The following is a 27,334-nucleotide window of genomic DNA, read 5'->3' as shown; positions in this document are numbered from 1 at the left end:
GCTTAAATTAAGGTATACATGATATTGGAGACCACGAGAGGGACTAAGATAGATTGTCCTCTGTATCACCACCTCTGCTGGATCTGTCCTGCCAGTGGGACAAAACATTTCTAGGGATGGTGATTGTGGTGTCTGGAGCCTTGTCTATATGGCATGATTCTGAGAGTATCACTATGTCAGGCTAGTCTGAGAGACAGCTGACACAATTTGGTACTAACATCTGGGGGCTAATAAGCAGGACTTTGTAGGGTTGACAGGGCTATTTTTGCCAGTCTTTTCCAATGCCCAGGTCAATGCCAGGTGGTCCGTCTGGTTTCATTTCTTTGTTGAGAAATCATAGCAATTGATACAACTGAGTAGCTTTCTAGGCTATTTCAAAGGGTTGTTGAGAGTCAGCCACATTGCTGTAGGTCTGAAATCACATGTAGGCCAGACCAGGTTAGGAAAGCAGATTTATTTCCCTGAAGGACATTAGTGAGTCAGATGGGTTTTTCCAGATAATCTTAATTCCAGATTTTTAAAATTGGAATTCAAATTCCACTATTACCCATGGCAGAATTCAAACCACATTATCTGAATTTCTGCACACACACAGGACAAATCCGAGCGAATTAGCGTCCCCTCAGTCTACTCTCAATCATTGCTCGTCTCACCCATTTACTTGATAGCTTGAGTTACCAGTAACAAACTGTTTCACTGCTGTCCACCAAGATACATTGCATACATTCACAATCTATAATATGCATGGACTATATCTGCTAAAAAATGAAACCAAAGTGCATAATATGTCTCACCAGGATAACCTGCCTATAAACTGACAAAATTTATCAACTGCTCTGATTCTACTAATCCATGAACGCATTTATTCTTGGAGCACTTTTAACACACTGAATTAGCTTAACCTCGGGTGGAGATAATAGTTATAATGGACCAATCAGCAAAGACTGAAAAGGAAGAAAAGTATCAATTATATTGTGTAATCAAATGAATGTCAAGATACTACATATTTTATACAGGATACAATTTATTTTTTTCAGCTGAGTACATGTTCCCTTCTTGAGAATTATACATGCAGAGAAATGAAGCAATATTTTTCTTCAAGAATAAAAAGCATGTACATAACTGTCCATAGACATGAATTATTCCATTTTAACCAATGGCCCGCAGTTCCTCCCAATTATAACAAAGTACAAAGATAAAATGTGATTTTTGAGAAGATTTGTAACTCAGGTTGAGGTTCAGGTTGTAAGTTTTCTCACTGACATGGTAGGTCTATTCTCAGACGCCTTGTTACCATGCTAGGTAACATCATCATTGAGGCTTCAATGAAGCATTGGTGTTCTGTCCCACTTACTATTTAGGTGTTTTGGTTGCTAAGGTGGATGATATCATTTCCGGTTCTTTTTCTGAGAGGTTGGTAAATGGATCCAAGTCAATTTGTTTATTGATGGAGTTCCGGTCTGAATGCCTGTCCTCGAGGAAATCCCCTGTCCCTGTTTAGCCTGTCCTGGGATGGATGTATTGTCCCAGTCAAAGCGGTATCCTTCTTTGTCTGTGTGTGTGCTAGTGATAGCTGGTCATGTCTTTTGGTGGCTAGTTGGTGTTCGTGTATCCTGGTGGTTACCAACACACTGAAATAGCTACTGATGAACCTAAAGGACCCTATACCAACAACTAGCCAAATGATGTCATTTTAAAAAATACCCTGCAAGGACTGTAACAAACACTACATTGGACAGACAAGAAGGAAACTAGCCACCAGGATACACGAACACCAACTAGCCAACAAAAGACATGACTAGCTATCAGTAGCATCCTTAGACATAGGCGGAGGACACCACGTCGACTGGAACAACACATCCATCCCAGGACAGACTAAACAGAGACATGCACGGGAATTCCTAGAGACCTGGCATTCAAACCGGATATCTGTCAATAAACACATTGATTTGGACCCCATTTACCAACCTCATAGAACTGGAAATGATATCACCCACCACAACAGATCAAGACAGCTACATCGAAAATGGAACAGAACACCAGCGCTTCAACGGAGGCTCACTGATGTTACCTAGCATGGTGCGAAATGTCTGAGAACAAACCTATCAGCTCAGCGAGCAAACGTGCAACCTGAATAAAGATAAAATATTTAAGATTAAAAATGGACAAAAAATTTTTTTCTACTGCTTTGTGCAAAAATGGTGGTATAGCATTTCTTTTGGATGAGCTTTTCATTAAATTAAACAAACCTTTTGGACAATGAAACTACCATTGAACATACTCAACAATTCAAAATAATCTTATACACTTCAAACTACAAAGATGGATTTGTCAGCTACATTTAAAAATATGTCCTTATATTAAATTTACAACATTTATCATAGTTTACATTATTCTGGGAACTTGTGCAGTGTGCATTTAGATACATCTAATTGTGCGTTTAGACCATTATCTTCTCACAGTAAATAGGTCTATAAGCAACAGACTCAAGACTTCTGGAAACTCAATTTGCTTTCGATACCAGTAGTTACATAGCTGGATGGTAGCATCAAAAAGCTCTCATAAATGCTGCAGTATCCAGAGGCATCGACTTATTTTCACTTGGCTTTGGGGACAAAGAATTTGTTGACTAGTAATTGACAGCCAATCTGTGTCCTTTCTTCCTTCAGTGGGTTCAACTTGCAGGCCCTTTTCACAACAGCAATACATATTTCCACTTTAAAAAGTGTACCAGAACAAAAGACAGAGAAACGTTTACTTTGTGGGAGGCACAGTCATATTTATAACATTACTTTACAAACTGTTGAACTGATAGCAGATAAGATGACCCAAGGCAGATTAACATCGATCAACAATGCCACTGTATGCAGTTATAGCAAGTTACAGTGAACTCTATGTAAATGGACTCTTCCAAAAACAGAATGCCTGCATAAACAAACAGACAATTAGGAAATTCAAATAATTAAATGATGACATATTCAAGAGACATTCTGGAACCAGACATTCTAAAGTAAAATGTTTAGGTTGTGTTCAATATATGAAACACTTTTATAAATAGGACTTAGCCTGTTACAAAGCTTCTGTATTCGATAAATTAACAAAGTCAGAATCACCAATGGTTTATTTTGAGGCTCACTGCTTTTCAGCCCACAAATTCTTGGGATCAATTCACCTCATTTAGTGACAGGTGCTACAGCTTTTGTGAATAAATGGCTTTTGTTGACTTGGGAACTATTTACACAGCATGCATAGCACAGAGAAACTCTTCTTAGGGATTAAATGCATGCATGCTTTAATCTCAGTTATACAAAAGTTTCCCTGTGGCAATGAATGCTAAGCAAAGAGTTCTAGATTTCATTGGAGAATGTTTATAGTACAGGAAATAGTCATTTTGAAAATAAGGACACTTGCAATTGAACGCCACAATAACATTTGACATGTTAAAATTAAATTTACACATTTTACTGTAGTACAAATAAGGTTTGAAAATCCACTTGTGACTGGAAAGAAACTTAACAAGATGAATACCTGATTAGCATTTTGTTAATCTTGAAATTTTTGACAGTGCAGTATTGAGAAATTACTGATTTCCAATTAATAATCTGGCCACATAAAATATCTGAAGTCCTATTAATTAAGTGGTTAAAAGCTTGAGCACAACTGAAATTGTGGTAATGCAGTCCACAAGTCATTTTGCTGAAACTCAGTTATCGATACAAAATACTGAGGCCTCCATCTTGTTAGTTGTGGCTTCCTTGTTGCAACTCTGCGTTGCTAGATAGTTTTCCAGTTCTATTAAACATTATCATAGTAGCTATCAAAAAAACACATTTGGAATATAAATGCAAGAGAAATGAAGCAAAACAATTCAGAAAAATTGTACTAACAAAAAAAATCACTTGTCTACCACCCTACAAAAATACCCACCTCGTTTTATTTAAAAAAATGATTGTTCTCATAACAAACATAAAATGCTATAAATAACAAAACAGGATTAGGGCCTGTTATACAGCAGTTGAGAAGAAACATCTGCTTCAAAATAACCAAGTTTGACCTTGGTAAAAATATTCCAAATTAGTGTTGAAGTGTCATTTTAATTTAAAATGAGGAGTGTCTGGCAGTGTATGCTATCCAGCATGATGTACAACAAATCGATTTTATTTTTTGAGGTTTTTATTTGGTTTAGCTACTATTTACACTACCAGTAAAACAAAAGCTTTTGAGAAGACAGCCTGATTTTCAAGTGACCTTGACAAGACTTTAAAAAACAAGAATTTGAATCAAATTCATTTAACACATAATATTGTACTCTGGAGGAATGAAACATTATTAGTTTCACCAAAAAGTTTTAAAAATTTACAGGGAAATAAATAAAGATTAAAATATATTAAATTTGACATATTACTGTCACAATGACTAATACAGATGAACAAAAAATTAAAATGGAATATTTGTGACAAACATGATTCTGTAAGGTATGCATGAAGTACAAGAATATCTTCACTTTTAGACTGACTTCATAATTCACATGACACAATTAAGCAATCCAATTGTGAAAATATTTTCCATATTTCATCTGTTCATTGGGCAATGTCTATCAGAATTCCAAGATTAAAGATAGGTTCAATCATAATTACCTCTTTTAGCCAGCTAGTTTCTGGCTATTAACAGAAATAGAATTAACTTGTTATTTGACAAGATTTAAGATTTGTGATTTAGATTGTCTGTCTGCAAAAATCAAGAAAATTATATAAAAACAGATCTCAGATTATATTATAACCCCATGGTTCCAAAAGATACGAAGATTGATGTTTGTTACATTCTTGGTAAATTAATTCCAGTGGGTCCAAATGAATACCAATTTAATAACTAGTTGAGATACTCATTGAAAAATTTCCAATTACTTCTGATGTGGCACAGTACTCAATGCCTCCTCCCGGGTGCGATTTAATGAAACATTCTGCAGAAGAGAGAAGAGTTAATAGATCATAACACAACATTGATCAAATTCAAAGTCAAAAATTCATTTTGTGAAGAATGCAGTAGCATATTTGATTGATTCTGCAGCAAATATATTTGTGGGGATCACATTTCTTTTCAGAATAACTAAGTAATAGAAGCAGAACTTCATTTTTCTTTGGAAAGTGACCAAATCTAAACTTAGAACAAACCTAATAGAAGCATTCCCAGTAAATAATCGTTGAATCGATTGAAGAACCTATTCAAATTGTAGGAGAAAGCTTGCCAAGATGATTTTTTTTAATCCTAGTACCCAACAGACTGCTTAGCATTTTACTCAAATCACATTGTTAGCAGGTGTCCTCAAAGATTTTTGCCTGCAGGAGGTGATCTAATGTTACCGCTGGAGTGATGAACCAGGTTAGTTTAAGATTAAAAGCTTTTTTACACAGCTTTTCCTGCTTTGAATGCTGGAATTATTTATTATCCCTTGCATCCAAGACAATCCTTGTTAGGCTTTAGGCACTTTGGTTTTGACACTACATTTTCCTTGGAGTGACTCATGAAGAAGAACTCATATTGACCCTTATTAACATATAAAGACCCGGCACCACCATTCAATATGATGATGGCTGATCATGCAATGTCAGTATCCCATTCCCACTTTTTCTCCATATTCTTTCATCCCTTTAGCCAGAAGGGCCACATCCAGCTCCCTCTTGAATATATCTAAAGAACTGACCCAACAGCTTCTTGTGGAGAGAATTCCACAGGCTCACAACTCTGAGTGAAGAAATTTCTCCTCATTTCAGTCCTGAATGACTTGCCCCTTATTCTTAGACTGTGACCCCTAGTTCTGGACTTCCCTAACATTAGGACCATTCTTCCTGCATCTAGCCTGCCCTGTCCTATTAGGAGTTTACATGTTTCTATCAAATCCCTCACTCATTTTTCTAAATTCCAGTGAGAACAAGTCCAGTCAATCCAGTCTTTCCTCTTAGGTCAATACTGCCAGCCTGGGAATCAGTCTGGTGAATCTTCGCTGGACTCCCTTAACAGCAAGAACGTTCTTCCTCAGACTAGGGGGCAAAAACTGCATACAAAACTCAAGGTGCAGCCTCACCAAAACCCTGTATAACTGTAGTAAGATATCCTTACTTCGATACTCTCATCATCTCGCTATGAAGGTCAACATGCCATTAGCTTCCCAAACCACCTACTGCAATTGCATGCCAACCTTCAGTGACTGTTCCATCATGACAGCCAGGTTTTGTTGCGCCTTTTCTTTTCCTAAACTGCCACCATTCAGATAATAAGCTGCCTTCCTGTTTTTGCGACCAAAGTAGATAACCTCACATTTATCCACATTATATTGCATTTGCCCACTCATCCAAGTCACCCTGCAGCCTCTTGGCATCCTACTTTTGGGCAGCACGGTGGCACAGTGGTTAGCACTGCTGCCTCTCTGCGCCAGAGACCCGGGTTCAAATCCCGAATCAGGCGACTGACTGTGTGGAGTTTGCACATTCTCCCCGTGTCTGCGTGGGTTTCCTCTGGGTGCTCCAGTTTCCTCCCACAGTCCATGATGTACAGGTCAGGTGAATTGGCCATGCTAAATTGCCCGTAGTGTTAGGTAAAAAGGGGTACATGTAGGGGTATGGGTGGGTTGCGCTTCGGCGGGTCGGTGTGGACTTGTTGGGCCGAAGGGCCTGTTTCCACACTGTAAATAATCTAATCTAATCTAATCTAATCTATTTACAGCACACAGTCACCCAAGCTTTACTGTACAATTCTTACAAAAGGGGGAAAATTTCGAATGGTTGATATCCAGATGAAAACAGCAAGTCAAAAGTCTTAATCACAATCTACCAAAGAACAATGATAAATTTCCTTTGGCTTACTAAAATACAGCTTTAGTGATAGAACGGATACATATTCTATCACAGTTCAGGTTGTGCCACTTGATAAATTTAGCGAAGAATAAACAGTAAAAGAAGAGTAATCAACACAGTGATAGTGACAATGAACATTGCAATCATCCTTGAAATATAAAACAAATAACAATACCTTGTGGACACAAATTAAATCTTGAATCATGTCATTATTTTTAGTATGACGAACTGGAATGTTTATGTCAGATATTCTTGACAGTTTCAAATTGACGGCTGTATTTACCATTGAAGATTTGCTTCACATTTCTTTGAGATAAGCAGACACTGCATCTCTAATAACTAGATAAGATCATCAGCTATTTCGAGGCACAAATACACCTGTCAAACATGCCCTATAAGCGAAAGTCATGATAACAAAACATTTGACACAAAAACAGAAAATGTTGGCAAAACTCCAGTCAGGATGGTTAGTTGAGTTCAATGGTTTGACCTAAGAATTTGTTCCACAAACTTTGAACTACCTGCGAGATGGGCATTCAAGGGCATTGTTTTCTCAGTTACAGGAGCAATTCAATTGTCCACGATTAGTCTATGACAGTACTGCATTTAGGTGTTTATCCAATGTTACAAAACATGGATTACATTCAGGATTGCTCCACATTACTGCCAAGCAATTATCAACAAAAGAAGCTCTGACCAAAGTCTGATTGACATACAGAAGCATTAACATCACTGAAGCTGCTTGGGATCAACATCCTGAAGCAGAGTCATCACTGATCAGAAATTTAACTGGAGTAGCCGCATAACTGCCATGGCTACAAAAGGTAAAATTCTGGGAATTATGGTGAGCCACATGGACTTCAGGACGAGCAGCCTGATGCCTTATCCAATGTCTTGATCATTAGTTTCATCATCACCACCACACTTCGGCTACAGCGTATACCATCTATGAGATGCATTATTGCAACTTGCCAAGCCATTTTCAACAGCACCATTCAAATCCACACTCAATATTCCCCCTAAGCTGTGCATCTGTGTGCACACACAGCCGCTCTAATGCGGCCACGGAGGCCCTTGAAAATGAGATGGAATGCTGCCCACAATCCATCCCAAACTGAAGGTCAAGGAAAGCAAGATCTTGCAAACTCCACATGCAAGTTCCTCGCAAAGTCTCACACCATCTTGACAATATCCCAGTTCCTTCACTGTAAAAAAAAAACTCCTGAACAAATAGCACTGTGGGTGTACCTAAACCATATGTTTTGCAGTGGTTCAAGAAGACTACCTATTTCTACATTCTTCTTATTGCCTACCTCAACTCATCAGCTGCTCACTCTGGACAAGAATTCTAATGCTCTCTTAGAATTGTACATGTCCAAACTCAAATGCCTATAGCACTAACTTGCACGATCCCTTTACCTGTCCCTGCCTGAACTCTGACCTTATCACTTCATTTTAAAATTTCACTCTTGATGGCCTTGCCCTTCCCATTTCTATGTGATAATTATTAATGAAAATGGGAGTTCCTGGAACTGTATGTGATCTTGTAATGTAGGTTGGCAATTGTTTGGTGGGTAGGGTTAGAAAATATGCTCCGATTAGTAAGGTATGACAAGTGGCATTCCAGTGGGGACAATCCACAGGTGGACTTGTTATTGTTTATATTTTACAATTAATCTGATAGCTGTAATTATGAATTAGAATACATGAGAAAGATAAAATGTCATGTAGAACACGTCACCACCAAATTTAACATTCAAAGAAGTTCTGATCAATTTGTGACATGCACTAATTAACATTTACTATGTGTGGAAATTGCACATGATGCAGCCTAGTTGGTGATGCAACTTTTCAATCAGTTCATGTAAATCAGTAAATGTCAATCAGTGCATGTCTCAAATTGATCAGAACTTTATTTTGAATGTTAAATTTGGTGGTGGCATGTTCTGCATGTCATTTTATCTTTCTCATGTATTCTAATTCATAACCATAGCTATCAGAGCAATGGTAAAATATATAAATAGTGGTGGAAAGCACACAGTAATGCTCAAGATACTGCACTTTAATATCTCAACCTTTTTTGTTATTTTTCCGATTGTAAATGGGTTCCTTAATTGACCTAATGGATTTCTCAACTTACCACACCTATTTGAAAAAAAAGAACATGACTGCATGAGTGGTATGTGTGCCATCCCATTCTGTGAACAGATATGAGTATAGATATCTGCAAATATGTTTGCCAGAAATATGCAAAGCTGAGACAGTTGGTTTGACCACAAACTCCAGGGTGCCAATGACCATTTCATTTCTTACATGTTACATCTCGCTAGTGACTATCTTAGGGAAACAGTGTCCGAGTCAATAGGCTGTACTATTTGATGATAGGATCTGTTATAGAGGATGAACACAACCTACCTCTATGTTCATTCATATTATAACGTGACCCATAGGAGTAGGATATGACCAAAGGGTCAAGTGCTCTAATTATCAAACAGCTTGGGAGTTGTACTGCACCATCACTTGCTTGAAAACGTATGCTTGCATCTTGAGCATTTTGTCCCCCCCTTACTCTGCACATTGTCTCAACAAACTTCTGTTTGGAAAATTTTCATAGGTTCAATCGTCTTTCCATGATTTTCTAAATTTTAATTGGCTGTTAAATTTTTATATCCAAATTGCAATTGTCCAAATCAGGATCTGGAATTCTATTAATGAACTGACCTTGGAAAATTGTAATAAGAAAATGAGAACACTTAAATATTTATCTAGTTAAAACTTGCTTCTAATAGTTTAGTTCAAAACTGCAGCCCATCAGAGAATTTAGATATTGCCTATACAATGTGTCCTAAGACGTTTGACTGGGTAAATTTAAGTGACAAAGCATTGTTAGATGGGGAAGTTACATAGTGCTGAATAAAAATCATGGAAAAAATTAATTCAATTGTCTGCCCTGAGGATTGAAACTACTATCAGCTCCAAATGGTTAATAACCAGTATAAACAAAAAGTGACAACACTCATGAAAAATATATAAGCCCTGATCAACATTCACAAATACCAGTATTACCTAAACATTTGAAATGTTTGGAAAATATTTATTTCTCGATATCTATACTTCTACGTATTTACATACTTTTTTGCTTTTGTGAAGTTCCTTCTAGCTTGCAGATTGGTACAAGCTAATCAGCTGGTATTAGTGATAATGTGAGCAGGGCAAACTAATCAGATCTGGGAATTAATTCAAAAAGTACATAAGGTCACTGAATCAGAACATGCTCATCTTGACAAACATTTTTCTAATTCTAAATAAAAAACAAAAGAACTGTAGATGCTGGAAATCAGAAACAAAAACAAATAGCTGGAAAAGCTAAGCAGATTTGGCAGCATCTGTGGAGAAAGTGAGGACTGCAGATGCTGGAGATCAGAGCTGAAAAATGTGTTGCTAGAAAAGAGCATTCCTGAAGAAGGGCTTATCCCGAAACGTCGATTCTCCTGCTCCTTGGATGCTGCCTGACCTGCTGCGCTTTTCTAGCAACATATTTTTCAGCATCTGTGGAGAGCAATCAGAGTTCATGTTTTGGGTCCAGTGATCCTTCCACAGAACTCAGCATTTTCCAAATTGTATTTTTAATTTAATTTTCTTTTCAAAGATATTTGTAGATGTGGGTATCAATGGCTGGCCAGCATTTATTGCTCATCTTAATTGCCCTTCAGCTATTATAAAATTACTCTTCTCCCAGTAATCAAATTGATTTTAAATAATTTTTAATAATTTAAAAGGATTATTCTCACTCTACTTGAAACAATAAATGTTCTCACTGCCTCCCATTCCCCAGAATGAGGAATAGCAAAAACAGCTAATATAAATAGGGTGTCTTATTCATAAAATGCACTTTAACGGCTCAACCATTGGGGATGACAAAATCTGGCTTCCACGTATCAACTGTTTCAGGCAGCCAACATTTTCTGTTGCAATTATGATAGTTTAATGCAATATATATATATATATATATATAGTTTTCTTATATGAAGACATAAAAAATGACAAATGCAAACCAACGTAATTTTATAGTTTTTTTTTATTCTTTCATGGATTGTGGTTGTTGCTGGCTGGGTCAGCATTTATTGCCCATTCCTTATTGGCCTCAAACCAAATGGCTTGCTAAGCCATCACAGAAGGCAGTTAAGAATCAACTACATTCTGTCGGTCTGGGATAACGTGTAAGCCACACTAGGTAAGGATGGTAGATTTCCTTGCCTAAAGAGCATTAGTGAACCAGATGCAGACATATGACAATTGACAGTCATTAGATTAGCGTCAATTCTAGACTTTTATTGCCATAGGTAGCTTTCAAACCTGCCATGGTAGCTTTCAAACCTATGTCTCCAGAGCAGTAGTCTGGAACTCTGGATTGCTAGCATCATGACATTATCACTATCACAACTTTCCTGTGACACAATACTTACAACACCTGGCCCATCTAAAAGAATCAAAGCACAATAATTTTCTAGTTTTTAAAATGCTGCCAAAACGGGCATGGTTAAGGTTACTTCTTGTTCACCAGTCTGTAACATAGTTAACTACAAATAAATCCTTGCTTATTAGGGAAGATTAAATGCAAAAATCGACAAAAAAAGAGAGCTGTTTTTCTAGTTATGAGTCCAAAGCTTGGTACGAATAAGGTAATTAATTGTATGTAAATAGGAACTTCGGGCAAGAAATGTGGTCAGTGACAAATAAATGGCAACAGCAGTTGGTTACACTCATACAAAGAACTTCACGGGAATCTGAAATCGTCATTAACCAATAATCCAAGAGCTTTTATAGCATTTGGGGCCAGTGAACAGTACAAGCAACTTTGTACCTCTTTAACTGGTCAGACTGAAGAAACATTAAAGAGTTGTACAGGTTTTGTATTGGAAGGATTAGTTGGACTATGGATTTAATTTGATATGAAGTCAGTCACAGCAAGTAAATCAAAGGGAATAAAGAGAGGGAGAGAGGAGCAAGAAAGTAAAAATTTTAAAATGTTCTCCCAAATCTCCAAATATTAAAATACTAAAAGATCAAAGCACTTTAAAAAAAAAGAGTAAGACAGGCAAATGTGGTGACAATGACCATATGGGAAGTGATTCAAACGGAGAAATAAATCTACATTGTCATGTGATCCAACACTGAATTGGCACAGCCACTGCTGTTTGATTTCAGGCATCTCTGGACATTGGAGTTCCTCTAAGAAAAATTAACAAACAGTGAAATTCACAGCTGACCTTGGAGAAGCATTGGTGGGAGAGCTCACCGCAGGGAAGCTAAGTGGTTTTTTTAAAGTGTAGCATCACTGTTTATTTTGTAAAGCTATATAGTGAGTAGAGTGGGTTCTTTTTTGATTATATGTTTTATTGAGATCTGTCTCTTGATTAAACTTTAAAAATATAAAACGTAAGTACTAAGTTAGCTTGCAGCAGTGTTTTTTAGAACAGTAAGACTGTGCTATTTTCTGGATCTGTAGATACTAAAGGTGCAAAAATGGCCTTTAGTAGAGTGATGTGTTCTTACTGTCGAATGTGGGTGATGAGAAAGAGTTTCCATGTCACTGATGATTACATCTACAGGAAGTGTGTTTAGTTGAGAATCCTATTGGATTGCATAGATTGTTTGGAGCAGCAGCCAAGCAATTAAGAATTTACAGGAGTAAGGGTGTGTCATGGATGGCAGCTATGAGAAGGGAGAAAAACCACATACAGTTGGGTAGATGGGTTACTATGAAGAAAGGTAGGAGAGGGAGTGATGCAGGAGTCTCCTATGACTATTCTCAACTCAAACAAGTACGTTGTTTTGGAAAATATGGGGGATGATGGAATCTCAAGGAAATGGAGCACTGACAGCCAAGGTTTTGGTACAGAGACTGCATCAGGTTCCAAGCGATTGATTGTGATAGGGGATTCTTTAGACTGAGGCACAGACAAACATTTCTGTGGCCAACAGCGAAAAATCAGAATGGTGTGTTGCCTCCCTGGTATCAGGATCAAGGATATCTTGGAGAAGGTGCAGAATATTCTCATAGAGGAGAGGGACCAGTAGAAGTTGTTGTACACATAGGAACTAATGACATAGAAAGAGGAAAGGATGAGATTCTGATGAAAGAATATGGGAAGTTATACAGGAATTTAAAAGGAGGTCCTAAAGGATATTAATATCTGGATATTACCACAAACTAGTGAGGATAGGAGTAGGAGGATGGAGCAGATGAATGCACGGCTGAGGAGCTGCTGCAGAGGTGAAGGATTCACATTTTTGGATCATTGGGATCTCTTCTAGGGTAGAAGTGACCTGTATAAGAAAGATGGATTATAGCTGAATTGGAAGGGGACGAATATATTGGCAGAAAAATTTGCTAAGGCTGCTCGAGAGGCTTTATGCTAGTAAAAAGGGGGTGGTGGGGGGGAATCCCAGGGAGATAGTGAGGAAAGAGATCAGCTACAGTTGGGAAAAGGAGCAAATCACAGAATCAGGGCATGCAGGAACAAAGCAGAGAATGAGATAGGACTAATAAGCTGCATTTATTTCAATGCGAGACCAAAAAGCTGAGGCAGATGAACTCAGGGCATGGTTGAGAACATGGGACTGGAATATAATAGTGATTACAGAGAAGTGGTTCAGGGATAGACAGAACTGGCAGCTTAATGCTCCAGAGTATAGACCTTATAAGTAGGATTAGGGCGGGGTTTGTGTTTTTGATCAGGCATAATATTACGGCTGTACTTAGGGAATATTCCTGGGAATACGCCCAGGGAGGATATTTGGGTGGATCTGTAAAATAAGAAAGGGAGATCACTTACTGGGATTACACTATAAACCCCTCCAATATTCAGCAGAAAATTGAGAAACAAATTTGTAAGGAAATCCCAGTTATCTGTAAGAATAGTAGGGTGGTATAGGTAGGGGATTTTAACTTTCCAAACATAGACTGCCATAGTCTTAAAGGTGTGGATGGAGAGGAATTTGTTAAGTGTGTACAAGAAAATTTTCTGATTCAGTATGTAGATGTACTGACTAGAGGTGCAAAACTTGATCTACTCTTGGGAAATAAACAGGGCAGGTGACTGAGATGAGAGTGGGGGAGCACTTTGGGGCCAGCAACCATTATTCTGTTGGTTTAAAATAATGATGGAGAAAGATAGACCAGATCTAAAACATGAAATTGGGGGTATTAGGCAAGATCTTTCAAAAGCTGATTGGGGGTGGATGAAAGACACAGCTAGAAAATGGGAAGTCTTCAAAAATAAGTTAACCAGAATCCAGGGACAGTATACTCATGTTAGGAGGAAGGGCAAGGCTAGTAGGGATAGGCAATGCTGGATGACTAGAGAAATTGAGGTTTTTGTTAAGAAAAAGAAGAAAGCATATGTCAAGTATAAACAGCAGAGATCAAGTGAATCTTTAGATGAGTATAAAGGCAGTGGGAGTGTACTTAAGAGGAAAGTAGGAGGGAAACATGAGATAGCCTTGGCAAATAGGGTTAAAGAGAATCCAAAGGGATTTTATTAATACATAAAGGACAAAAGGACAACTAGGGAGAGAATAGGGTGCCCCTTAAAGATCAGCAAGGCAGCTTACGTGTGGAACTGCGGGAGATATTACATGAGTATTTTGCATCAGTGTTTACTGCGGAGAAAGATATGGAAGATATCGACAGTGGAAAAGCAAGTACTGATTAGGGATGGTCAATATAGTTTTGTGTGTGGGAAATCATGTCTCACTAACTTGATGGAGTTTTTTGAAGTAACAATGAGGATTGATGAGGGCAGAGCAGTGAATATGACCTATATGGACTTAAGGCATTTGACTGGCTAGCAATGTTAGATTACATGGAATACAGGGAAAACTAGCCATTTGGATACAGAACTGGCATGAAGATAGAAGACAGAGGGTGGCGTTAGAGGGCTTCTTTTCAGACTGAAGGCCTGTGAGTAGTGGTTTATATAAATGATTTGGATGCGAACATAGGACATATGGTTAATAAGTTTGCAGATGACACCAAAATTGGAGATGTAGAGGACAGTGAAGAAGATTACCTCAAGAGTACAATGGGGTCTTGATCAGATGGACCAAAGGATTGAGGAAGTTTAACTTAGATAAATATGGGGTGCTGCATTTTGGAAAGGCAAATAAGGACAAGACTTATACACTTATGGGAAGTCCTGGGGAGTGTTGCTGAACAAAAAGAGACCATGGAGTGCATGTTCATAGCTCCTTTAAAGTGGAAGTGCAGGTAGATAGGATAGTGAAGAAGGCATTTAGTATGCTGCCTTCATTGGACAGTGTATTAAGTAAAGGAGTTGGGAGGTCATGTTACGCCACTTTTCAAATATCACTTTCAATTCCAATCTCCCTGCTATAGGAAGGATGTTATGAAACTTGAAAAGGTTCAGAAAAGATTTACAAAGGTGTTGCCAGGTTTGGAGGGTTTGAGCTATAGGGAGAGGCTGAATAGGCTGGGGCTATTGCCCCTGCATCTTCAAAGGCCGAGGGGTGACCATTTAGAGGTTTATAAAATCATGAGGGACATGGATAGGATGATTAGCCAAAGTTTTTATCCAGGGTAAAACTAGAGAGTGAGAGGGAAAAGATTTAAAAATTATCTAAGGGACAGCTTTTTCACAGAGTGGTGTGTGTATGGAATGAGCTGCCAGAGGAAGTGGTGGAGGCTGATACAATTACAATATTTAAAAGGCATCTTAGATGAGTATAGGAATAGGAAGGGTTTAGAGGGATATGGACCAAGTGCTGACAAATGGGACTAGGTTAATTTTAGATTTCTGGTCAGCATGAGTGAGTTTGTCTGTTTCCATGCTGTACATCTCTACGACTCTATGAATGGGACTTGATAATTGTAAAAAAAAATTAATTTTCAAACCTAGTGAAATTATTCAATAGAATAGTAATTAAGACTCATTAAAAGGTAACTTAGATCTAAATGGCCGAGCACCAATATTTTCCACAGTGGTAGCAAAGAGTGGTTATAATAGAAATATTAACAGAATGCTGAAGTCATGAATTTTGTGGGTGGGAATTCAGAGTGAAGGAGGGAACAACAGCGCATATACTGTACAGAAACAGGCTATTCCAGCCGAGCAGTATACGTGATTGTTTAAGCTCCATTCAAGCCTTCTCAAATATTTTCTCAAGTAAATTTACTTATGAGAATTAGAAGCAAGAATAGGCCATTTAGCACTTTTGCCTGCTGTATCATTCACAATTTGATCATGACAGATTTTCTGCTTCAACATCATTTTTCCTGCATTATTTCCATAACCCATAATGTTTTTAATGTCAGGAAAGCCATTCATCTATGTCTTGAATATACATAACTACTAAATCTCAACAGCTCAGAGGGAGAGAATTTCAAAGTTCCACCACTGTCCAAATTATAAGATTCCTCCTCATTGCAGCCCTAATAGTGAGCTGCCTTCTTAAACCACTGCAGTCCATTTGATGTAGGTACACCCACAATGCTGCTAGGGAGGAAATTCCAGGATGTTCATGCAGCATTACTGAAGGAACAGTGATACACTTCCCAGTCAGAATGGTAACTGACTTGGAGGGGAACTTGCAAGTGGTGGGGTTCCCATGTTTCACCAGCCAAGGGAGGATGGTATGTAGCAATAAGCTGGTTTCCTTTCCCATGTTTAATCTAATACCATCAGACTTCATGGGGTCCAGAGTTAATGTTGATGACTCCCAGTGCAACTCCTTCTCAACTGTATACCACTGTGCCACCATTTCCACTGGGTTTGTCCTGTTGGTGGGACAGATATCCAACGATAGTAATTGTGTGTCTGGGACCTTGTCTATAAGGTAAGATTCTGTAAGTATGACCATGTCAGGCTGCTGTTTGACTAGTCCCAATTTTGGCACTATAATGCAGGTGTTAGTAAGGACTGTTTTCTTTTTTGTCATTAATGTGCCTATCTCGAAGCCAGGTGATTCATCTGGTTTTATTTCTTTGTTGAGACTTCGTAACAACCAGTATAATTGATCACCTTGGCCATTTTAGAAGGCAGTTGAGTATCACTGTGGGTCTGGAGTGACAAGACCAGACGAGGTGAGAATGTCAGATTTCCTTCCTTGAAGGACATTAGTGAGCCATATGGGTTTGTCCCCGACAATCGACGATGGTTTCATGGTTATCAGTAAATTTCCAATTCCAGATTTTTTAAACCATTGAATTCAAATTTCACCATCTGTAATGGGCAGGATTCGAATCCAGATCTCCAGAACATTAGAATCATAGAGATGTACAGCATGGGAACAGTCCAAATCATCCATGCTGACCAGATATCATAACCTAATCTAGTCCCATTTGCCAGCGAATTCTTCACCCAAAGCGTTGTGAATCTTTGGAATTCGTTGTCCAGTGATGTAGTTGAGGCTGCCTTGTTGAATGTTCTTAAGGCAAAGATAGTTACATTTTTGAGCAGTAAAGAAATTAAGGGTTCTGGTGAGTAGGCAGGTAAGTGGAACTGAGTCCACGATAAAATTAGCCATGATCTTATTAAATGATGGAGCAGGTTTGAGAGGTCAGATAGCCTACTCCTGCTCCTTTTTCTCATGTTATGAATCTCACCAGCTCAGTCAGCAGGCTGTGGTGCGAAGTGGACAGTCCAACATCAACGCACTGACTATCTGTTGTTATTCCCTTTTGATCAGTGAATTAAAGTACTGAAACTCCATATCCAAATTTATAACCTCACTGTTAAGAGTTGGAAGATGGGATAAGGTACTAGTTTTGGCTTGCATCTGTGCAATGAATTATCTGTTTTCTTTTTCTTCACTGTACAAGCATCTTTACCAGGCATAGCTATATTCAACAGCAACATTGGATGGGCAGGAAGTGCTAGTTTTCCCAATAATGCGCATGTACAGAGAATAATAATTATTTGAAAAAGAAAAATTAGACAGAAAAGACCAGTTACATTGTAATCTAAGCCTTAACACACAATACTGTGAAGATAGTCAAAAACAAAGAATCTTTACCAGTGGCCGTTCACGGTGTGTGTTTACTGCCTCTACATTTAAGTAAACTGATTCCATTTTACATCCTGAAAGAAAATAAAGTCTTAAGTATGAATACAGAAATTATAAGCAGCACAGTGTGAACACTCAGATTTCTTTTAATTGTAAATGTTGATTGCCGAACCCAAATGCATCTGAATACGAAAAGATAAAATCAAACTTTCCTTCTATTAATCCTGATTTACTGTTTGAAATACTCAGTGTTTATCAGATCAACGGTGAAGGAAGGGAAATCGTGAAAACCTGACTTGAACATATCGTGATGCTTTATTCTATTTTGTTCTCTGATGTGGAAGTACTAGAAAAATGTATCTGGAAGTTCTGTTTTATGAATTTTATGAATTGGTATTTATAAAATTAATTTCTAAAAAAAACTATTACAAAGTTTGAGGTTCTTTTATACATTTATATTATTTATATATTTGGCAGCCTTAATATGCTGAATGTGAATTGCCAAAATATGTCTACAAATAAGTGGAATCACCACAGATATCATCTCCATCCACTTTATTTGTCTTAACAGCTTCATCATTTCTGACATTACCTACACTTCTTGAGATTATACAGGGGGATTCAATAGAATGCCAATTTTCATTGATCGATTGGACATTGATTGAGAAGTCTGGTTGCCTGATGGTATAAATGCAAACGCTCTGGTGTATAACCACTCATTCCACTTCTGGAACTTCAGCTGTCTAAATGGCAATAGGAAGGCTCAACCTTTCTCCTATGCCCAGGGGTTTGGCTTGGGATTTCAGTTTGCCCTTTCAGATTAGCAAATGTTTAACATTTTCCATATTGACATCAAATTCCAATGTTATCATGCTGATAGCACATTTCACAGAAATGTTTATCACTTTAGGTTTGAAGGCTGCATGTAACTTGTTACTTTCTTTACTATGTTAATATGTGAGGAATCTAGTCTTATGCTTATCACATTGTATATGATTGATCAACTAAGCTATAAAAGCTAGCTGGTCAGCAATAGCTATAATTGTAAAACCAGATATTTATATTTTACAACCTATTTTCCCTGTTCAAAAGGGTCACTGGACTGGAAATACTAACTCTTTTCTGTCACGATGTTGGCAGAGATACAAACATGGGATCAGTAGTAGGCCATTCAGCCCTTTCAGCCTGTTCCATCATTCAATGAGATTATGGAGATCATGAGATAATATCTGCAGAGCTTCTCCAACATTTTGTACTTTTGTTCAAATTTCCAGATCCACAATCCTATGGTTTTAATTTGTCTTATTACTGTAATGGATGCAAAGTGAAGTAGTTATATATTAATTTTCAGAAAATGGAAAATTTAAAAGTGACATGAAATTGGATTATATTCAGCTCAATAGATTGTTTGAAACAGATTGTGGAATCCAGGAGCAAATAAAATCTTCAATAAGTCAGTGGTAGGAAGAATTTACTTTCAGAGCTCTCACTTTCTGCAACAGAATATTAAAGCAACTGACAAATAAGGATCAGGGACAGTCCTTCAGAAAGTTGCTGAAGAAACAACTTTACCAGAAAGGAGATTTCCACTTTCCAGGACGGATTGAAGGTTATTTGGGACTTGGAAGATTTACAACTTACTGCAATATCCTGCCACTTTACTCGATTGTATCAGGGCCTTGGAGATGAAATTCCCTCAGGTACTCCTTAAATTTGATGAAGGTTTCCCATGGTTTTCTTTGAACTTTCCCAGGAAATGGTATATATGGCTACACTGTGTGTGGGCATCCTTGGCGGATTAAAAGTCCCCATGTCTACCAATATAAATAACAACTTGCTACACAACACTTTCAATGTAATAAAATATGCTAAAAATGGTAAAGAGACAAAAACGGAGAACTAATCAAAGAATGTTAGGTAAAAGAGAGAAGTGGAGAGTTTTAGCAAAGGGAATATTAGAGCTTAAAGCCCTAGACATCTGAAGATATGGCCAAGCCTCTAGGTGGGGTGAATAACTTGGGGTTGAATAATATTTAATAAGCTAGAGGAATGCAACATTCTCAAAAGATTGTTGAGGTGGAAGAAGTGGTAAAGAGGGAGAGCAGTGGAACATCCTGGAATACCAGGATAATAGTATTAAAATCACATTGCTCATTTTTCCTTTCATATAAATATCACTATCTTCTACCACCACACTGGAACAGACAGTCAGTGCCACTTATATCATTGTTGTAAGTCTGTTGGTGCTGCTTTGACCAGTCACTTCCTCTAGTTGCTCACTCTTTCGTCACCCGCTCGGGTAGTGAAGCAGCAGTGAGGAAGTGAGGTCTCAAGGGTTTGGGGCAGAATAGTGAGAGGGTCGAGAAGAGGGATAGCAAATGCAAGGTGATTGGTGTGACAAACAAGGTGATGAAACAGCGAGCAGGATGATTGGGGGTTGCCTGTGAGGCAATGATCAGCAGGCATCCAAAACATTATTTTTTGTTGCAGGCAGCTATATGCAGTATCGCTGTCAATGATGTTACAGATCCTGAGGTGGCTTGTGACATAGCTGCACCTCTGCAGCTGCAGGGACAGTAAATGCAGCTATAAATATTACTTTATGACTATGATAGGTCTCCTATTGCCAATTTAAAGTATGTTGTAGAATCAATGATTTGTGATAGGATTTGGGATGAGCATGAGGATTCTTCAGTTTAAAAAGTTTCTGATCTTAAAGAAACTGAATGGAAGTTAGGAACAGATTCTAGAAAAGGCGAAAAATAAATGAAATTGCATCCTTTGTACTCTTGTACACATTCTAATAGTTAGTTACAGATTTGTGTTACTTAAACTTGAGTTTTGAAGGATTGTGGAAACTGAATTTTTAACAGGTTTTATGGAGGTACTTGGACTAGTTTCTTTAAAAAGTCATTGACAATTCACAATTAACAAGGTTTCATAGAAATCACATTACTGGTGATAATTATTTGCTTTGCTGTAGACCCCTGATGGGTATTTTGAACAGCGACCGGTTTGTAGAGGTTCTTGATTCATTAGACTCCGTTGGAAAGAAGCCTGCTAAGTACGAGTTGGAGGAAAGTTTGCTTAGAACAACTTGCCCAGCTGTCCCTAATTTCTGCAAAGTAAACCCTTTAGGTGAGTTCAGGATGAAACCTGATGTTCTTTGAAAAAGTGGTTGAAGAAACATCAAGTTTTTTTCTCTTAGTTGTGTTTGTAAAACTTCAGGGGCATCCATGCCATTTCACCACACCTGTCAGAATATTAGAGAAACAAACTCCAACACCTTCCACACTTTCACATTTTGTCTTCAAGAACAACTGACTTTTTTTTTGTCAGAAAGCCAATCTCTTGCAAACAAAGCATTTACTTCCCTGAAAAGAATGTGCTTTTTAAAAGATATTTAGAGGGATAAGTATTTATGCTTTTATATTATCATAGATGTTCATTAAGTATTGTAACTTTAAAGAATAAGGTTTAATTGATAATAAACCCATAATTGTACTGATTAGGAAAACTGGTTGATAGATCATGTTGTTTAAAATCTGATAAAGATATTTAATTACCCATCTTGGTTACTAGAAAAAGTATTTTTATTTTATGTTATGGACCGGTGGGACTAGAGCAACAGTGTTATGTATGAGAGGCATGCAAAGTCTAGAAAATAGTCCTCAGTGGATGACTCAAAGAGATAACTGGAGAGACAGAGATAGCAAAGGAGAAAAGGAGAGAAACATAACTTAACAAAATGAAAACAGAATTGAAGTCGGAAATGTGAATTCTGGTAAATACATTAGATCTCTACTCATGATATTCCTATGCCCTCAAATTTCTTTGTGTCTCATTTAGACACAGTGCGTGACACTTATTAAACATAATTGTAAATACATAGCTGTACTGTGCAAAACTATAATCAAATTTCTTTCCCAAGAAAGAAAGAAAATAGAACTAAATAGAAATCAAGATAACTAGGCCAATTCTGGAATATATAAACCAAGTCCTGCTTCCATAGTTTAATAACATCGCTACTGTAATACATGTCTGAAAGTAAAACCACAGGCAGCAGTAAATAAGTTGAAATAGAGCATGACTATGGGGATATATCCCTATAAATTGTCTTTAAAAACTCTACAGATGTTATTTAGTCATACAAAACTTGAGAATTGCTGAAAAATATTGAGAAGTTGCAGACAGATTGACCATATACATGCACTGCACCTATTTCAGCTCAACTAAATAGATAGCAACCACTCATTGGTTCATTTTCTTAGAGCAACGTCCCGATAAATCAGTCAATTTACCTGATTTAAGATTTAAATAGAGCTTGGCAGTTAACTGTCAACTGATAAATTCTCCATGGCAAGTCCTCTAACAGAGTCCATCTGCCACCCAATCAGCATTCTGTCCTCTCATGTAATATAAAAGATGGTTTACCCCTTTAATTTTTTATTCTTGTAATCTATCTTTCTGAGTCCTGGACAAGACGATTTGACAGTATATGACTTTTCTTAGCATAGTCCATACATCATTTACTTTTTGAAATTTTTTTGTTTGAACTTCCTGTAGTGTGAAAAGTGGTACCAGCATTTTGCAACATTATGTTTCAAATGTGTCTTCATTTCTCAAGATTTAGATGTATTTTGGACATATAAATTGAAGAATGGTTATTCTAGGATGACAAAAACCACAATCAGGGCGGCACGGTTGATTAGTGGTTAGCACTGTTGCTTCATAGTGCCAAGGACCTGGATTCGATTCCACCCTTGGGTGACTGTCTGTGTTGGAATTTGCGCATTCTCTCTGTGACTGCGTGGATTTCCGCCAGATAGTCCAGTTTCCTCCCACAGTCCAAAGATGTGCAAATTAGGTGGATTGGCCATGCTAAATTGCCCACAGTGCTCAGGAATGTGTACTTTAGGTACATTAGCCATGGGAAATGCAGTGTTACAAGAATAGGGTAGGGAGATGGATCAGGTGGGATGCTCTTCGGAAGATCAATGTGGGTTCGTTGTGCCGAAGAGCCTGTTTTCACACTGTAGGGGCTCTTCAAGTTTAACAAATTCAGCATCTGACCCACCATTCCCTGTGCTCACTGTTAAAGACAGATTTGAATGATAGTATAATATTTGATTACTGACCATAGGCAACAGGTGTTAGTTTTAACACAGTATGTAGAGGGCACTTCAGGTATGGCAACTCATCTGTAATAAACAAAAACAAAAAAAATTAAAATTACAAGAAATAAAGCTGGTCCTGTTCACAACAAACTCTTTTCCATCATTGTTACACATGGTGGCACTGAATTAAAGTGAAGATCACTCAGTTATGTACTAAATCTGTTTGTGGCTTTAAAAAAAACTACTTTAGAAATGTCAGGTATCAGTGCTGGAGAATGACTCTTGATATTTGTCAATGCTGATCATTCACAAATAGACTTGGTATAACTTTGCATGATATTTTATCAATGCAAAGTTACTTCAACCTCAGAAAAGTACCTGTGCCATATTTTCTCTTTCCCTAAACAGAAAGATTGTGGATTCTACATCAGCTTGTAATCTTTACTCCACTTTATACTGAAACATTCAGGCTTCTCAATAAATACTCAGTTAAGTTCACTAAACATTTCATGTGGAGCCTTACACTTGCTTTTTATTTCATGAACTTCACTGGATTTAGAACAGTTTCCAAGAGATGAAGAAAAAGGATGTTAACTTATACTACACAAAGTCTCCTAGAATCATATGATGTCAGATAATGGTACAAAACGTTTCAAAAACTGGCAATTTCTTGGTTTCCACAATCCAAAATATACATTTTATTTCCTTGCTTTATAAGAGAAAGCAAGGTTGCAAATTGGTAATACCTATGAATATCTTGTTCGTGGTTCATGTGTTTTAGTAGTTTAAAATAGGATAAATACAACTGTATTTTTGATGTCTAGTGCTCTTAAGATGCGGGAGTCATGTTGACTTAAGAGGTTAATAAATAGGAAAGAAATATTAAAATGTCAGATTTTAGTGACTGCAGCTCATAAAGATAATGCACCAATATTTATTGAGTAGAAAAAAAAGAGATATAGTAACAGAACAGATGGCTTAGTTAGCTGGAGTCTGGGGTCTGCAAAAAATTTGGAATAATGACAGTCCAGAGGGAATTTGAGCTAAACCAGCTTTGAAAAAAAAACTTCCGTAAACCCTAAAGTTTTAACCTTAAACAAATAGCTATATGGTTATGGAGATGGTGAAACTTAGGAAGGTGGTCAGGGTTCAATCTCTCTCTTTTTGCTGAAAGAAATTAGTTGCAGTTTGGAGATAGGAAAAAAACTAGAGATGCTGAATATTATTTAAATGGGTAAAGACTGCAGAAAGTTGTAACATAGAGAGGGATTTGAGGGTTCTAGTGCAATAATCTCAAAAAGCTAGAATATAGCAGGTAACGGGAGAGAGAAATGGAATATTGGTCTTTATTTAAAATGTAATGGAGTATAGATTTAGGGACCTTGCTAAAACAATATAAAACACTGGTCAGAACACAGCTGATATACTATAAATAGTTTTGGTCCCCTTGGCCAGGGATAAATATTCTGGCATTGGAGGCAATTCAGAGAAAATTCACAAAGGTGGAAGGATTTTCTTATGACGAGAGGTTGACTAGGTTGGTTTTGTTCTCACTGGCGTTCAGTAGAATAATTTAAAAATACTTCTTGAAACATTAAGGTTCTTAGAGGCTTGGTAGGGTCAATGTGAATAGATTGCCTCCCTTTGTGGCAGAGTTTTGGACCAGAGGGCATAATCTTGGAGTAAACAGTTGTCCATTTAAAACAGGGATGAAGAGTTTATTTTTTTCCACAAGATGCCAGTGAATCTGTGGAATTCATTACCATAGAAAGTTGTTGAAGCTGGGCTGTTAAGTAAATTTAGGAAAGATTTTGAATCATTAGGGAAATCAAGTGTCATGGGGAGATGACAGAAAATTAGAGTTGAGGATTATTAGATCAGCCACAATCTCATTGAATGACAGCAAGCACATCTGCTCCACTGTCTTCTGGTCTTTAGGATAAGTGGGAAGAGATTAGATGAAGGGAGAAAACATGAAGTCAAGATAAGAAGAAACACCGTGGGCGGCACAGTAGCACACTGGTTAGCACTGCTGCCTCACAGCGCCAGAGACCCAGGTTCAATTCCCGCCTCAGGCGATTGACTGTGTGGAGTTTGCACATTCTCCCCGTGTCTGCGTGGGTTTCCTCCGGGTGCTCCGGTTTCCTCCCACAGTCCTAAGATGTGCAGGTCAGGTGAATTGGCCATGCTAAATTGCCCGTAGTGTTAGGTAAGGGGTAAATGTAGGGGTATGGGTGGGTTGCACTTCGGCAGGTCGGTGTGGACTTGTTGGGCCGAAGAGCCTGTTTCCACACTGTAATTTAATCTAAAATGCATCACCTCACACGTTTGAGGATTCAATTCCATTTGCTTTTGTTCAAACTATTTGATCAGCCCATCTATATTGTCCTGTAGTTGTTCTTCTTTGCTCATTACAACAACTTTCATATCATCTGCAAATTTACTGATCTCATTTCCTACATTCATGTTGAGATATCAATGTACACTATCAAAAGCAAGAGACTGAGCACCAAACCCTGTGGTACACCACTGGTCACAGGCTTCCAGTCAAAAAATACACCTTCAACCATCATACTCTGCTTTCTGCCACTAAGTCAATTTTGGATCCAACTTGTCAAATTGCCCTGGATCCCCTGGGTTCTTAGCTTCTTAATTAGTCTGCCATGCGCTATCTTGTCCAAAGCTTTACTGAAACCCATATAGACTACATCAATGGTATTGCCCTCATCTACACACTTAATCACTTCCTCAAAAAAATTCAGTTAAATTTGTTACATATGATGCTCTCCTTATAAACCCATGCTGTCTATCCTTGATTAATCTTTGCCTCTCTGAGTGAATATTAATTCTGCTCCTCAGGAATTTTTCCAATAGTTTCGGTATGACAGGTATTATTCACTGTTCTGTAGTTTTCTGGTTTATCCCTACAATCCTACTTGATTAACAGTATCACATTGGCTGTCCTCTAGAAACCATCCTATAGCCAGAGAGGATTTGAAAATTAACGTCAGAGCCTCTGCAATCTCTTCCCTTGTCTCCACATAAGCCTGGCATATATCTCCCTTGGGCATAGGGACTTATTCACATTCAAGTCACCTAAAACACTAGTACCCTGATTTCTATACCTACATTGTCCTTCACTAAACAGTGAATACTCTCTGCACATCTGACCCATAATTTTATCATTCACACCTATCATTAACACCTTTTTATTAAACTATATTTCTCCTTTACTACCATTAACATTCCCTCTGACTTTTGCACTAGGCACCTTCACTATTTGTTCATCCCCCTTCAGTTCTAAAGAACAGTCATATGACATTGGAAATATTAACTGTTTCTTTCTTCACACGTTGCCAGATCTGCTGAAGCTCTCCAGTACTGTTTTTGTGTCAAACCAATACAATACAAATAAGTTGAAATAAATAGAGGAACCTCGATTATCCAAAGGACACGGGCGGGGAGTATTTCGTTCAGTTAATCGAATTCTGGATGAGCGAGTGTCAGATAACAGTTTAGCCAAGCATTGCGATCTTGCGATCATGCTGAATAATCAAATGCTAGATAATCGAAGTTCCTCTGTACCACGAGGTTCCTCTGTACCAGAGGGTTTCCATAATCTACAACAGCCAAGCAATATGTTTACGATCACTCACAGTCAAAATATGTGGCATTGAAAAAGCGCAGCCATTCAGGCAGCCTCCAAGAAGCAGAAGAGTCGACGTTTCAAGCATGAGCTCTTCATTAGGAATGTGGGGGTGTGGTGTGGCGAGGGAGGGGGTGTGCAAGAGGGCTGACAGATAAATGGGAAGGGGCTGGGGCTGGGTTGGGGAAGGTTGCTCGGAATGCAATAGGTAGATGGAGGTGGGGGGGGTGATGGTAGTAGGTTGGAGTGGAGGGTGGACCGGATATGTGGGAAGAAAGATGCACAGGTAGGACGTTCAAGAGGATGGTGCCAAGTTGGAGGGTTGGATCTGGGATAAGGTGGGAGGGAGGGAAGATGAGCAAATTGGTGAAATCAACATCATTCCCGTGTGAATTAGAATCCCTACTGCATGGAAACAGGCCCTTGGACCCTCTGAAGAGTACCCCACCCAAACCCATTCCCCTACATTTACCCATGACTCATGCACCTAACCTATACATCCCAGAATACTATGGGCAATTTAGCATGGCCAATTCACCTAACCTGCACATCTTTGGATTGTGGGAGGAAACTGGAGCACCCGGAGGAAGCCCGTGCAGACATGGGGAAAACATGAAAACTCCACACAGACAGTCACCCGAGGCTAGAATCAAACCCTGGTCCCTGATGTTGTGAGGCAGCAGTGCTAACCA

General features: G+C 38.1%; 1 protein-coding gene across 1 annotated transcript in view; it reads right to left on the bottom strand.

Moving 5' to 3' along the window:
• Positions 1 to 988: 988 nt before the first annotated feature.
• The window catches only part of LOC122563165 (6-phosphofructo-2-kinase/fructose-2,6-bisphosphatase 2-like), an 83,154-nt gene continuing 56,808 nt past the window's right edge, over positions 989 to 27,334 (bottom strand). The window contains exons 12-15 of the mRNA XM_087973559.1: positions 23,018 to 23,080; positions 17,889 to 17,953; positions 4,905 to 4,960; positions 989 to 2,925 (exon numbers count right to left, since the gene is read on the bottom strand). Coding sequence (XP_087829685.1) covers positions 2,871 to 2,925; positions 4,905 to 4,960; positions 17,889 to 17,953; positions 23,018 to 23,080 — 239 coding nt within the window. The 3' untranslated portion in view covers positions 989 to 2,870. The remainder of the gene's footprint in view (positions 2,926 to 4,904; positions 4,961 to 17,888; positions 17,954 to 23,017; positions 23,081 to 27,334) is intronic.

Source organism: Chiloscyllium plagiosum, unplaced genomic scaffold (genome assembly GCF_037043375.1).
Source record: "Chiloscyllium plagiosum isolate Xiang-an unplaced genomic scaffold, Cpla_swu_hap1 HiC_scaffold_26, whole genome shotgun sequence".
Classification (NCBI taxonomy): Eukaryota; Metazoa; Chordata; class Chondrichthyes; order Orectolobiformes; family Hemiscylliidae; genus Chiloscyllium; species Chiloscyllium plagiosum.
This window is presented reverse-complemented; position numbering and strand designations above follow the sequence as displayed.